General features: G+C 31.7%; 1 protein-coding gene across 2 annotated transcripts in view; it reads right to left on the bottom strand.

Moving 5' to 3' along the window:
- SYCP1 (synaptonemal complex protein 1) overlaps positions 1 to 14,830 on the bottom strand; it is a 126,675-nt gene that overhangs the window by 70,157 nt on the left and 41,688 nt on the right. For both annotated transcript variants that reach the window (XM_063106387.1, XM_063106388.1), the window contains exons 16-19: positions 6,964 to 7,068; positions 5,905 to 6,008; positions 4,183 to 4,300; positions 3,301 to 3,371 (exon numbers count right to left, since the gene is read on the bottom strand). In XM_063106387.1, coding sequence (XP_062962457.1) covers positions 3,301 to 3,371; positions 4,183 to 4,300; positions 5,905 to 6,008; positions 6,964 to 7,068 — 398 coding nt within the window. The remainder of the gene's footprint in view (positions 1 to 3,300; positions 3,372 to 4,182; positions 4,301 to 5,904; positions 6,009 to 6,963; positions 7,069 to 14,830) is intronic.

The following is a 14,830-nucleotide window of genomic DNA, read 5'->3' as shown; positions in this document are numbered from 1 at the left end:
TTGCTGAATTCTACCAAACCTATAAAGAGGAATTAATACAAGTTCTCTCCAAACTATTCTAAAATCTAGTAACAGAGGCCATTCTTCCAAACTCATTCTATGAGACCAGCATCACCCTAATACCAAAACCACACAAAGATACCCCCCAAAAAAAATTATAGGGCAATATCTTTGATGAAAATCAAAACAAAAATCCTCAATGAAATATTAGCCAACAGGATACAGCAACACATCAAAAAAATCATATAAGATGATCAAGTGGGATTCGTCCCAGGGATGCAAGGATGGTTCAACACATGCAAGTCAATAAATGTGATACAACATATCAACAAAATCAAGGACAAAACCATACAATGATCTCAATAGATGCAGAAAAAGCATTTAAAAAAATCTAACCTTCTTTCAAGATAAAGATTCTTGCAAATTAGGTACAGAAGGAAAATATCTCAACATAAAAAAGCCATATACAACAAACTCACCACCAATATCATCCTGAATCCTTAAGAATGAGAACAAGACAAGGATCCCATTCTCACCACTCTTATTTAACATAGTATTGAAAGTACTAGCCAGAGCAATCAGGTAAGAGAAAGAAAGAAAGGGCATCCAGATTGGAAAAGATGAAGTCTAATAGCCCCTGTTTGCAGATGAAAGGATCCTATAAACAGAAAAGCCTAAAGTCTCTACCAAAAGACTCTGAATTGATAAACTTATTTCAGTAAAGTTGCAGGATGCAAAATCAACACACAAAAATCATTAGCATTGTTATACTCCAATGAAAAACTAGCAAAAAAAGAAATCAAGAAAGCTATGCCATTTACAATAGTCACCAAACAAATAAAATGTCTAGCAGTAAATTTAACCAAAGAGGTGAAAGATCTCTATAATGAGAGCTACAAATCACTGTTGAAAGAAATTAAAGAGGACACAAAAAAATGGAAAGACATTCCATGTTCTTGGATTGGAAGAATTAACATTGTGAAAACGTCCATTCTACCCAAAGCAATCTACAGATTCAACACAATCCCCATTAAAATGCCAATGACATTCTTCACAGAAATAGAAAAAACAATTCTGACATTTATATGGAACAACAAAAGACCCCAGATAGCCAAAACAATCCCGAGTATAAAAAAATAAAGCTAGAGGCATTATACTACCTGACTTCAAAGTATACTACAAAATTACAGTAACCAAAACAGCATGGTACTGGCATAAAAACAAACATTCAGACCAATGGAAGAGAATAGAGAACCCAGAAATCAACCCACATACTTACAGCCAACTGCTCTTTGACAAAGGAACCAAGAACATACATTGGGAAAAAGACTGCCTCTTCAATAAACAGAGCTGGGAAAACTGGATATCCATATGTAGAAGAATGAAGCTAGACCTGTACCTCTTGCCATATACCAAAATCAACTAAAAATGGAATAAAGACTTATATATAAGACCTAAAACTATAAAACTACTAAAATAAAACATAGGATAAATACTTCGGGAAATAGGACTGGGCAAAACTTTATGAAATAGGACCCCAAAAGCACAGACAACATAAGGCAAAATTAACAAATGGGATTATATCAAACTAAAAAGCTTCTACACGACAGAGCAATTAACAGAGCAAAAAGACAACCTTCAGAATGGGAGGAAATATTTGCAAACTCTGCTACAACAAAGGCTTAATATCCAGAATATACAAGGAACTCAAACAACTTAGGAAAAAAACAAGTAACCTGATTAAAAAATGGAAAATGGAGCTGAATAGGCATTTCTCAAAGCAAGATATACAAATGTCCAACAGACATTAAAAAATGCTCAACATCACTCAGCATCAGGGAAATGCAAATCAAAACCAAGTTGAGATATCTCACCCCGGTTAGACTGGCTATGATCAAAAAGACAGAGAATAACAAATGCTGGAAAGGATGAGGAGAAAGGGGAACCTTCCTATACTTTGATGGGACTGTAAATTAGTGCAGTCATTATGGAAAACAGTATGGAAGTTCCTCAGACAACTACAGACAGAATTGCCATACAATCCAGCAATTCCACTGCTGGGTATACACCCAAAGAAATGGAAATCATCATGTAAAAGGGATTCCTACACTGCATGCTTATCACAGCTCTATTTACAATAGCCAAGAGTTTGAACCAACCCAAATGTACATCCAACTGGATAACTGGATAAGGAAACTGTGTATTTACACAGTGAAATACTACTCTGCTATAAAAAAGAATGAAATACTGCCATTCACAGCAACATGGATGAACTTACAGAAACTTATGTTAAGTGAATTAAGCCAGGCACAGAAAGAAATTCTGCATGTCCTCACTCCTAAGTAGGAGGTAAAAAGATATATATAATTTTTTTTTTAAGTAAGAAAGATAAAACGATCACAATAATACACTGAACTTTCAAAAGAAGAAAACAGAACTGAAGCTACTAGAGGTGGGAAAGGGGGAGGGGGAGGAGGACTAAGGGAGGAATTGGTAAAGGGCCACAAAAAACGATTACATTGTATAATGTTGAATACGCTAATTATACTGATTTGAGCATCACACACTGCACACAGGTATTGATACTTAACTCTGTACCCCCCAGATATGTACAATCAACTACGTTTCAATAAAAAATAAATAAATAAATATGCCTTTGGAAAAAATAAATTTTATAGCCAAAACTAAAAAAAGAAAAATGTGTTATATATACTCAATGGAATACTATTTTGCCCTAAAAAAGAATGAAATTCTTCCATTTGCAGCAACATGGATGAAGTTAGAGAAAATTATGCTAAGTGAAATAAGCCAGACACATAAATAGAAATACCATATGCCCCTACTCATAAGTGAGAGCTAAAAAAATAAACAAATAAATTTTTAAAATAAAAAAGAAAGATGCAACAATCCCAATAATACATGGAACTTTCAAAAGCAGAGACAGAACTGAAGTCACCAGAGATGGGAAAGGGGGAGTGGGAGGAGAGGTTAGCAAGAAATTGGTAAAGAGCCACAAAAAATGATAATATTGTGTAATGTTTAATATTACTAATTATTCTGATTTGACCATCACGCATTGCACACAGGCATTTATATTCAATGCAGATATGTACAATCTCTTATGTTTCAAAAAAAAAGACATTACAATTTTATTTTTCAGACAAATTCCAAAACAGTAATTTGAGCATAAATTTTTTACTTTATGCAATATTCAATATAAGTTTAATCTAACTTAACTGTACCAATATAGAAGTACTAAAATCTTTTGCCAGACAAAAAAGGCCAACTCATTAGTCTTACTTTAGTCGTGTTTCTGTTTCTTCCAGATTTTCTATTTGTTTCAACATCCTTTCTTCTTGCTTTTTGCTATTCTAAAGACATAATCAATGTTGTTTATATTATTTCAACAAAAATAAAATTGCAACCAATATTTCAGCCCTTTACCTATCAACATAAAATTTATTTAGTCATACATAAAGCAAAAGAATGGACTACTTAACTTGCATAGATTTACACTATTTTCTAGCCTAACTTTAATTATTTTCCTAACAATTTCTATATAGCAGCAGACAAAACAAGTCTTATTTACTGTTTCACAGTGATATTTTGACCTTTGTATCCTTTGCTCTTATTGTTGAGGCTTCAAGGAATGCTTTCTATTCATTGTTACCTAGTGGACTCATAATTCATCTTTTAAGGCCAAAATCAGTGATATATTCTGTCTGAAGCCTTCTCTTCCACCAAGGCAGAAGTGATCCTGTGACCCTGATAACACTTTATCCCACTTTTAAAAACACATATGATATCCTATTTTATTTGTTATTTGAGCATTTTCTATTTTTTCTATTAAGTCATAAACTCTTAAAGAGAAGGGGTAATATTTGATTCATAATTCTACCCTGCACAGTCTTACATGACTTAATAAATACTTTTTAACTGAATACTTTATAAATCTTGATGCTTAATATTAGATTAACTCTATCTATGGGTAGCCTCAATATTCTGTTGTCCGTTATCACCACCTAAAATCAATAGGCCTATTTTTCTTCTAAAACAAAGTTTCAGCAATAAGACAATCAGATTTTTAAAGCTGAAGCAATCCTTGGAGGTCACTTATTTTAACTCCCTAATTTGACAGGCAAGAAAACTGTCACTGGTACAGTACTTTCTTTTTCAACTCACATTAATATCTTCTTGCTGTTTCTTGAGTTCTAGGGCCATATCACTTGTTTCTTGTGCTAGTTCTTTGTTCTCCAGTGAAAGCTTGTTGCAGCTTGCAGTTAACTCAGTATTCTTAAGCCTAGTTTTTAAAAATATGTCATACCAAAATACTTACATATGAAATGATATGATATTTATTCAAAACAATCTTAGGGGGAAGGGAGGAAAGGCAGGGGATATAAATGAAATAAGACTGGCTACTAGTTAATAATTCCTGAAGCTAGACGATAGGTTCATACTGGTTCATTACATTATTCCCTCTATTTTGTACATGTTTGAAATTTTTCTATAACAAATTTTTGAAATGTCATACAATATATTTCCTTGCATATTCCCCATACTCTCATCTCCCCATACTTTTCCACAAATTTTGAAGAGTACATTACTTTCCTCACATTTTTCTCCCTAGTAGACTGTAAGAAATAGTTCCAAACTTCTGATAATTTGATTAAAGTAGTACATGAGGCATGAATTATTTTAATTAAAATATTTTCATTGAAATAAATAAAACTACATGGGTTTGTGCTCAACACCTAAACCGCTTTTAAAATGTCTCAAGTGTTCTACATTGGAAGAAAGATTATTGCTGTTATTGGTTACAACAAGGACCATTTTTAAATGAAGGCACAGGAATGTGTGGTTCAATGGAGTGATTTCAGGAACACCTATTATGTCCTCCTACTTAATGACACTGGAAATTCATCAAAGATGAGATAAAGTTTTTCACTACGCAATGAAAGGTTGAAAAAGTAAATATCTCAAGGACAACATAATTTTTTACTAAAGTATAAATAACCAGTCAACCCATTAAAAGGGATTTTGATTAATAGATGAATTTTACACACAGCCCCTAGGAAAAGTGGTATTGAAAGGGTACCAGAAGCAGAGAATGGTAGCAAAAAGGGAAGGGAGAAGATGTTGCATAAACTGTTTATTTCTCCATTATCAAAAAGACAGAGAATAACAAATGCTGACAAGGATGCAGAGAAAGGGGAATCCTCCTACACTGTTGGTCGGACTGTAAATTAGTGCAGCCATTATGGAAAACAGGATGGAGGTTCCTCAAATAACTTCAAAAAGAACTTCCATACAATTCAACAATCCCACTGCTGAGTATATACTCAAAGGAATGGAAATCATTTTCATCTAAAGATGAGAAGCAACCAAAGGGAAAAAAATCATGCTTATCACTAGACTGGCTACTTGAATTTACTTCTCTCTGAGTAATAACACAATAATTCTCTCCCCCCTTTCTCTCCAATTTAAACTTACCAAGTAGGTGAAATCATTCAATTAAATATTTTATTTGGAGAATGTAAGAAATGAATTTGGATTTTGACATTTTTTTTAATACAAACCTATGAAATAATTTAGCAAAACAACCAAATACCTTGTTAGAACTGCAAATGATTACTTTTATGGGAAACTAAATAGCTCCAAGAAAAGTAGTATACTGATCTTCTAAAGCGTTTCTCAACTTTGTGATGTACTCTTTTAATGTCAGCGATATACACTTCCCTTAGCAAGGAATTTGGTAAATTATTTTGATCTCTAGCTAGGAATAAAATACAATTTTAAATTCATTCAAATAAATACTGAACATAACTTACTAATTTATTATTTATTACTAGAAAGCTTTGGAATTAAATGCATAATCTGTTTATAAATAGATTGAAAACATACTTCTCATTTTCAAGCTCAGTTTTCAGATCTTTAACCTGTTTTGAATAATGCTGTTCACTTGTCACAACAGCAGTTAATTGTATTTCCAAATCATGTATTTCTTTCTGCAAAATAAATGTGTACAACTATGGCAAGTGTTTTTTTAATTTTCTCATTTAAAAGGTATAACAGCTATATATAATCCAGTCACACACTCAGCAAAAATTTGGCAGGATATGTCAAATATTTTAAGTGTAAGTAGATTTAATGCAATTATTATAATTTTTAATCAATGAGCAATAAAAAATGCAATATAAGTAATTCTATCTTGATATTCTGAAGCTCAATCAGTAAAATTATACTTACATATTATAAAATGTTTTTATCAACTTTAACAAGTAACTAATGTCAATTAAAATGTTATATTAATAAGGAAAAATATATTAATGAAATCAGGTAGTATCTTAAAAACTAAGATGTTCTTTCTATTATAAAAAAGACAGTGTGCTGGCCAGTTAGCTCAGCTGGTTAAAGTGCAATCTTATAACACCAAAGTCAAGGTTTTAGGTCCTCGGCAAGGTCAAGGGATTGGATCCATGTACTGGCCAGCACTCAAAAATAATATATTAAAAAAATAAAAAGACAGCTATAATGTAATACTATTATGGACTGGAAATATACTTTAAAACTAAATATAAAAGCTAAAATTATAACATGAGCAATACAAAAAATATTATAAACTAAGAACCTAACTTAATGAAGGCTAAATTTTAAATGTACCTATTAAGAAATACTCAAGACATCAAAAAATACAGTCATTATAAACAACAGTATTATGCATAGCATTGACATCTTCTTAAATGTTGACCTTTTTCTCCCACATTATAATATGACAGTTCTCTAGATCTGTTTTCAATAAATCATTAGCATATTAAATTAACAGGCACCATACCTTTGAAAGGAATTTTGTGAAGAAATCTTTCACAAATCAAATGGCTACACCATAATCTATTTTGTAAGTCTATTTGTATACTCTGCACTCTATTAATATTTGAAACAAAAGTTTATCCTTAAACAAACCTCTCTGGCTTGGAGAAGACAAGTTAGTTTTTGTTCTGTTCCTTTTAATTCTTCAGCAATCTTCTCAAATTGTTTCTTCTCTTCTAAAAGCTTTTGGTTTTCTGCCTATTTAAAAAAATTAAGAAATCAAGAGACTAACCACACACATAGTCAGAATAATCAAAATGCCCAAATAGAGTTATTGAAAGAACTATGAGCTTCTCCTTGGCAAAAATTCTCTTACAAAAGAAAATAAGTCATTATTAAGTAAATTCGAAAACTAAATATGATGACAGAATTTAACAAGTAGAGAGCCCTAGAACAAAAGCCATAGAATTTTAATTTAAAAAATTATGCAGGTCATTGAATTCAAATCTTATCTTATTCATAAATCACTCCAACTTATTAGCAAGTAAACAGTCACTCAGTATTCTATCAATCCTCTCTGTCCTTATATTACACTAAAATATGCTTCCCTGTAATTTTTATGCAATCGTCACTGTTCTCACTTCCATAATCACATAGAAGTCTAATTCCTCTTTCATATGATAACTGACAAATATTTGGAGAGAGTTATCATCACTCCCTAAGTTTTATCTTAACTATTCTAAAGTCTCTAGTTCTTATTATCATTCTTCCTATAAAATTATTTTGAACTACCTTATTACCTCAGATTGGCTCTCTTTGCCAATGTACTGTTTTAAATAAGGCATCAAGAATTTAATCCAATGTTTTAGACCAAGGATCATCAAACTACAGTCTACAGGCCAAATCCAGTCCACTGCCTGTTTTTATAAACAAAGTTTTACTGTAATACAGCCACATCTATTTGTGTACTGACTATGCTTGTTTTGCACTATAACAGCAGAAGTGAATAGCTACAACAGAGACCATATGGCCCACAAAGCCTAAAATATTCAATATTGACCTTTTACTTAAAAAGTTTGTCAACACCTACTCTAGACAAGTCCTATACAATAGAACTTTTTGTACTAAGGAAAACATTTTTGCACATCCAATATAATAGCTATTGAGCACTTCAAATGTGGCTATTGAAACCGAAGAAGTGTCTTTCAAATTTGATTTCTGGCTAATTAAATTTTAATAGCCACAATTTGCTTATGACTGTCATAGTGGACAGCACAGCTGAGAAACTGAGCAAGACAAAGTATAACACAACCATTAATTCTTTACTTATAGGTGCTCAATTTCTAATCTTTCCTTCTGCTATCCAACACAGCATACATTTATAAACTCACTTTTTACTTTGTTTACTCAAGCATGAGATCACAATAGTTTCATTAAAAATCTGACAATAAAAAGTCCTATATTATTAACTATAAAAACTATTAATTGTAGTTAAAGAGTTTGAATTTTATCTATAGGCAATGTGGAACCATTAAATGGTTTGATACAGCAATATAACATGACCATATTTCTCATTCAAAAAAATAACACAAGCAATATTGCAGAAGAAAGCTTAAATAGGGTGAATAATAATAAGAAAATCAGTTATAAGTCTATTATGCCAAAACAAACAAGAGATGACAAGGGTTTGAATTATGTCAAGGAATGTGAAAATAGACTGATAATCAATAACCATCCTTCTGACTGACTTCTGTATGCCTAGTCCTAACTGTTTAAAATATATGTTTATTCCTTATACACTACTCTAAGAAAGTTAGATGTTTATATCTCCATTTTACAAATCAAAAGATAGAAGCAGTCTTCGAGCTTTCAGTCTGTCAAACCTACAGACCAACTCTTCTATTGATAACCATTATAAACTCTGGACAAAATTTATTTATTTGTTTGTTTATAATTCCTAAGGATTCTAAAGAGTTTAAAAAAAAATTAGCACAAGTGACTGGGAGAAAAGTGAGTTTCTCAGTTTCTGGCAGCTCTGTCCGAATTGTGGAATGTCACTGCTCAGCAGCATTGTATAGGCAGCAAAAACTACAATAGAAACTCCACCATCTTTCTTGCTGGAGTAACCAGGGAGAGGAAGCCTGTGAATCATGACCAGATGCCAGATATGAAGGAAAAATCATACCAAACAGAGAAGCAGCAAAAGTGTTCTCCAAATTCTACATATTAACACTAAACAAATCTAAAAACAACCCATGAAGCATACATTCAAAAACAGAGTCAAAAGCATTGCAACAAAGGCCCAGAAAATTAAACTGAGATTTGAAGCACTATTCATACAAGGTGAGACAAACTTATTTTTGAGTTTAGCTCACTAATTGTTGGATAAAACAAAAACATTTACATTATTCAGAAGAATAAAATAGAACCCAGAGTCTCCATAACATAACCTTCACAATGTCCGGAATACAATCCAAAACTATTCAATATACAAAGAACTGGTAAAATTTCAACCATTCTCAAGGTAAAAGGCAACCAACCTATGCTAATCCCAGTATAACCAAGATGTGAGAACCTTATCAGATGAAGAGTTTGATGCAGCTATTATAACTGTACTCAAACAAGTACAAAAACTACTCTTGAAATAAATTTAAAAGACAAGAAATCTAAGGAAAGAAATAGAAAATAGAATCAAATGGAAATTTTAGAACTGGTAAAAAAAATTCACTGTATGGGCTTAAAATCCCAATAGAGATTACAAGGAAAGTGACAGAGAAGTTGAATATCAGAACCATATAAATGATCTAATATGAAAACAGATAGGAAAAAAATATTGAAAGAAAATGAATAGCACCTCAGGGACCTGTGGAAAATATAAAAAGATCAAATAGATATATAATTGTAATTCCAGAAGGAGAGGATAGTGAAAACAGATCAGGAAAAATATATATATTTGAAGGAATAATGGCCAAAACTACTGACATTCAAAGAAAGTTTAAAATTTACATAGTTATGAAATACAGTGAATCAAAACAGAATAATTCAACCTTATCTACATAATGCTGTAAAACCAAAGTTAAGGAGAAAATCTTGACAGTACATTTGTGGATTTCTCATTATAAAACATGAGGGTAGAAGACAATAAAACACCATCTTTAAGGTGCTGAATGAAAAAAATTGTCAACCCACAATTCAGTATCCAGCAAAAATATCATTCAGGAATGAAGATTACATAAACGATGTATTCAAAAAAGGAAAACAGAAAGTTTGTTGTTAGCAGAACTGCACTACAAGAAATACTAAAGGAAGTTCCTCGGGCTGAAGGAAAACAATGTTAGACGTAAACTTGGATCTTTGGAAAAAAATAAATAATATCAAAAATGGTAAATATCAGGGTAATGTAAAAGATCATTTTTTACTCTTCAGTTCTTTAAAAAACATAGGACTGCTTAAAGCAAAAATTATAACACTGTCTTGTAAAATAAAATAAAATAAAACACTGTCTTGTGAGGATATAAATTTATGTAGATGTAATATATATGATAACTCTAGCATAAAAGACAAGGTGGGTAAATGAACATATATAGTCAAAGGTTTCAACATTTGACATGAAGTGGTGCAATATCAACTCAAAGTAGACAAAGTAATGAATATAGGTTATAATCCCTAGAGCAAGCACAGAAATAAATGCAGAGAGATATAGATAAAATGTCAATAAATATATTTTAGGTATTAAAATACCAAAAATATTCAAATAATCTAAAAGAAGGCAGAAAGTATGAAACACAGAAACAAAACAAAAGGAATAGAAAACAAGCTTTAAAGTGGTAAATCTAATTGAACCATGTCAACATTTAAACAATTTTTGAAGATATTAATTGTCTAAACTCTCCAATTACCAGCCTGTCAGAGTGGATAAAAAATGACCCAATTATATACAGGCTACATATAGAAAGATATATACAAATATAAAGACTAAGACAGGTTGAAAGATATACTATATAAACAATAAGCATAAGAAACATGGAGTGGCTACAATAATATCAGTTAAAATAGACTTTAAGACAAAAGGGTATTATCAGAGATAAAGAGGGCATTTAATAATGATGAAAGGGTCAATTCATCTGGAAGATACAATAGTTATATAAGATGTGAGGCTTACAGCAGAAATTCAAAATACATGAAGCAATCATTGAAAGAATTAAAGAGAGAAACAAACAATTCAAAATCATAGTAGGAAATTTTAACACTCCTCTCTCTATAAATAATAGAACTCGATTTGAAAATTCAATAGAAAACAGATATGCACAACACCATCAACCAACTGCACCTAACTGACATTTATAATTTACTCTACCTAAAAATAGCAGAGCACACATTCTTTTCAAGAGCATATGGAACACTCACGAAGATATACCATATCCTGATTTATAAAACAAACCTTAACAAATAGAAAAATAAATAAATAAAAGTATATTCTCTATCATAATAAAGTTAAACTAAAAATGCCTAACAAAAATAAAACAGGAAAATCTCCAAATTCATGAAAATTAAACAATACACTTCTAAATAACCCTAAGGTCAAAGAAGAAATAAAAAGAGAAATTAGAAAATATTTTAACCTAAAAGAAAACAAAAATGCACATACCAAAATTGGTGAAATACAGCTAAAGACATGATTAGAGAAATTTTACAGTATTAATGCTTATAGAAAAGAAAGGTCTCAAAACAAGAATCCAAGCTTCTACGTTAAGAATATAGAAGAAGAGCAAAATAAACCCAAAGTAAGAAGGAAGGAAGGAAATAATAAAGATAAGAACACAAATCAATGAAATTGAAAATTAAAAAAAATTGAGAAAAATCAATGAAACAAAAAGCCAATTTGAAAAAAGAAAAAAAATCAATGAAATGAATAAACCTCCATCAAGACTGACAAAGAGAAAACAGAAAAGACACAAATAACCAATATCAGTAATTAAAGGAAGGATAACATTACAGACTCCATAAACATTAAAAGGATAACAGGGAATGCTATAAACAACTCAATGCACAGAAATTTGACAACTAGATGAAATGGATTAAATCCTTGAAAACCAAAAACTACCAAAATCACTCAAGATAAAACAGGCAAAATTCTATAACAATAAAAGAAATTAAATTCATAGCTAAATACCTTGCCAAAAAGAAATCTCTAGGCCCCAAATTCAACATGATTCATAAGAAACTCTCAGTGAGCTAGGAAAAGAAAAAGAACACCCTACAAGAAAACCTGCAACTAACATCATACTTGATGGTGAAATGCTGAATTTTTTCCCTTAAGATCAGGATATCAAAATGTACATGCCCACCCCTCTTATTCACCATACTGAAAATCTGAGGCAGTGCAATAAGGCAAGAAAAAGAAATAAAATGCATAAATTGGGTAGGAAGAAATAAAACTGTCCCTATTTGCAGACAACACAATTGTCTACATAAAAAATTCCAAGGAATTTACTAAAAAATTCCTAGAATACATGAATTTAGCAAGAACACAGGGTACAAGTGCCTAAATCAATCATATTCTCATCTACCAGCAATATGAGCCTGGAAAATCATTTTTAAATACTACTTAAAATACCTGCAAAAAAAAAGAAAGAAAGAATTAGGTATAAATCTCACATAACAAGTACAGGATCTGTACGCTGAAAATTACAAAATGCTAATGAAAGATATCAAAGAAAGCTCTCGTACATTGTTGGTGGGACTGCAAAATGGTGCAGCCTCTATGGAAAATGGTATGGAGGTTCCTCAAACAATTGCAGATAGATCTACCATACGACCCAGCTATCCCACTGTTGGGAATATACCCAGAGGAATGGAAATCATCAAGTCGAAGGTATACCTGTTCCCCAATGGTCATCGCAGCACTCTTTACAATAGCCAAGAGTTGGAACCAGCCCAAATGTCCATCATCAGATGAGTGGATACGGAAAATGTGGTACATCTACACAATGGAATACTACTCAGCTATAAAAACGAATGAAATACTGCCATTTGCAACAACATGGATGGACCCTGAGAGAATTATATTAAGTGAAACAAGTCAGGCACAGAAAGAGAAACACCACATGTTCTCACTTATTGGTGGGAGCTAAAAATTAATATATAAATTCACACACACACACACACACACACACACACACACACACACAAAACCGGGGGGGAGGGGAAGAAGATATAACAACCACAATTACTTGAAGTTGATACGACAAGCAAACAGAAAGGACATTGTTGGGGGGAGGGGGGAAGGGAGAAGGGAGGGAGGTTTTGGTGATGGGGAGCAATAATCAGCCACAATGTATATCGACAAAATAAAATTTAAAAAAAATAATAATTAAATAAATAAATAAATAAATTTTAAAAAAATAAATAAAATTAAAAATTAAAAAAATAATAAAAAAAAGAAAAAAAGCAATCAAATTTTTAGGTCAATGTTTTCAAAAGGGTATATTTCTAAAAAAAAAAAAAAAGAAAGAAAGATATCAAAGAAAATCTATATAAATGGAGACAGAAACTGTGTTCACATATTAGAAGACTCAACATAGTAATGATGTCAATTCAACCCAAATTAATGTATATATTTCACACTACTCTAATCAAAATCCTAGGAAGCATATTTAGATATAAATAAACTAATTTCTGCTAAAATTTATATGGAAATATAAAGGGACTAGAATAGCTAAAACAATTTTGAAAATGAATAATAAAGTTGGAGGAATCGCACTACACAATTCTAAGACTTAGTACAGAGCTAGTAAGACACTGCAATACTGCAAATGGATAGACAAATACATCAAGAGAATAGAAGAGAGTCCAAAAACAGACCCACACAAATATGGGCAATTAATTTTTTATAAATGTGAAAAAGCAATTCAATGGAGAAAGGAGGAGTCTTCAACAAGTAATAACATCACCCTACATTGATCCCAAGTACTTAAATCTTAAATAGCTCTCAAAACCATCCACTTTTCTCACTACTACTATTACCACCACTCTCCAGCCTAAGCTACCATCATCTTTCTTCTGGCTACTATGACTGTGTACTTCTAACTGTTCTACCTTAAAATACTATTATCCATACTGCAAGCCAAATGAAACTTTCAAAATGCAAACCTGATCAACTCACTCCCTGCTAGAATTCTTTATAGCTTCCCATTTCTCTTAGGATAAACACAAAATTCCCTTGATATTATTTACAAGGCCATGAATTGCTAGGTTCCTACTATGTAGCTTTCTAGCCTCATTTTGCACCACACTCTTCCTTGTACTACATCTTGAACTCACCAACCTCCCTTCTCATAAAAGAATCTTTGCACACAGTATTTCCTCTACCTGATATGCTATTTCCTTCTTTCTCCAGATTTCAGTTCAGTTTTTACTTCTTCAAAAACACCTCTCCTGACCTATCTAACTAGTTCAAATCCCTTTATTATAGGCCTCATGGTACTGTGAACTGATCATTTATTGCCCTTGTCGCTGCTGTAGTATTACATTTGAATGAGTGACTGTAATTTTTTAATTTATTTTTTTATCATTACACAGCGTAAACATTTTTTGTGGTCCTTTACCAATTTCTCCCATGATTGTACTTTTAAGTGTGATTATTTGAAGGCAGGATATGCATCCATTGGCTCCCCAAGGTATCCCCAAAGTATAGCATAATTGGAACTCATCAAATATGTTTGTTAAATGAGTAAATGTACTATCTTATTTATTCCTCACAAATGCTCTATGAAATATATGCAATTATTTTACCCATTTTCATAGATGGAAAAATTGAGACATCAAGAGTTTAGATAAATTACTCTAGGTCATACAGCTAGCAAGTAAAGAGCTGGATATTAATCGAGGCATTCTGATCCTGAGGACCAAGATATTAATTATGCTCTATTGCTGTTCGTATATAACAAAACTCCAAACCTGTCTTGTCCTGTAGGAGTGAATCTTCATATTAAAGACAATGCTTCAGTATTCATTCAAT

The sequence above is a fragment of the Cynocephalus volans genome, chromosome 8 (genome assembly GCF_027409185.1).
Source record: "Cynocephalus volans isolate mCynVol1 chromosome 8, mCynVol1.pri, whole genome shotgun sequence".
Classification (NCBI taxonomy): Eukaryota; Metazoa; Chordata; class Mammalia; order Dermoptera; family Cynocephalidae; genus Cynocephalus; species Cynocephalus volans.
Note: the sequence above shows the minus strand (reverse complement) of the source record. Positions and strands in the feature narration are given on the sequence as shown.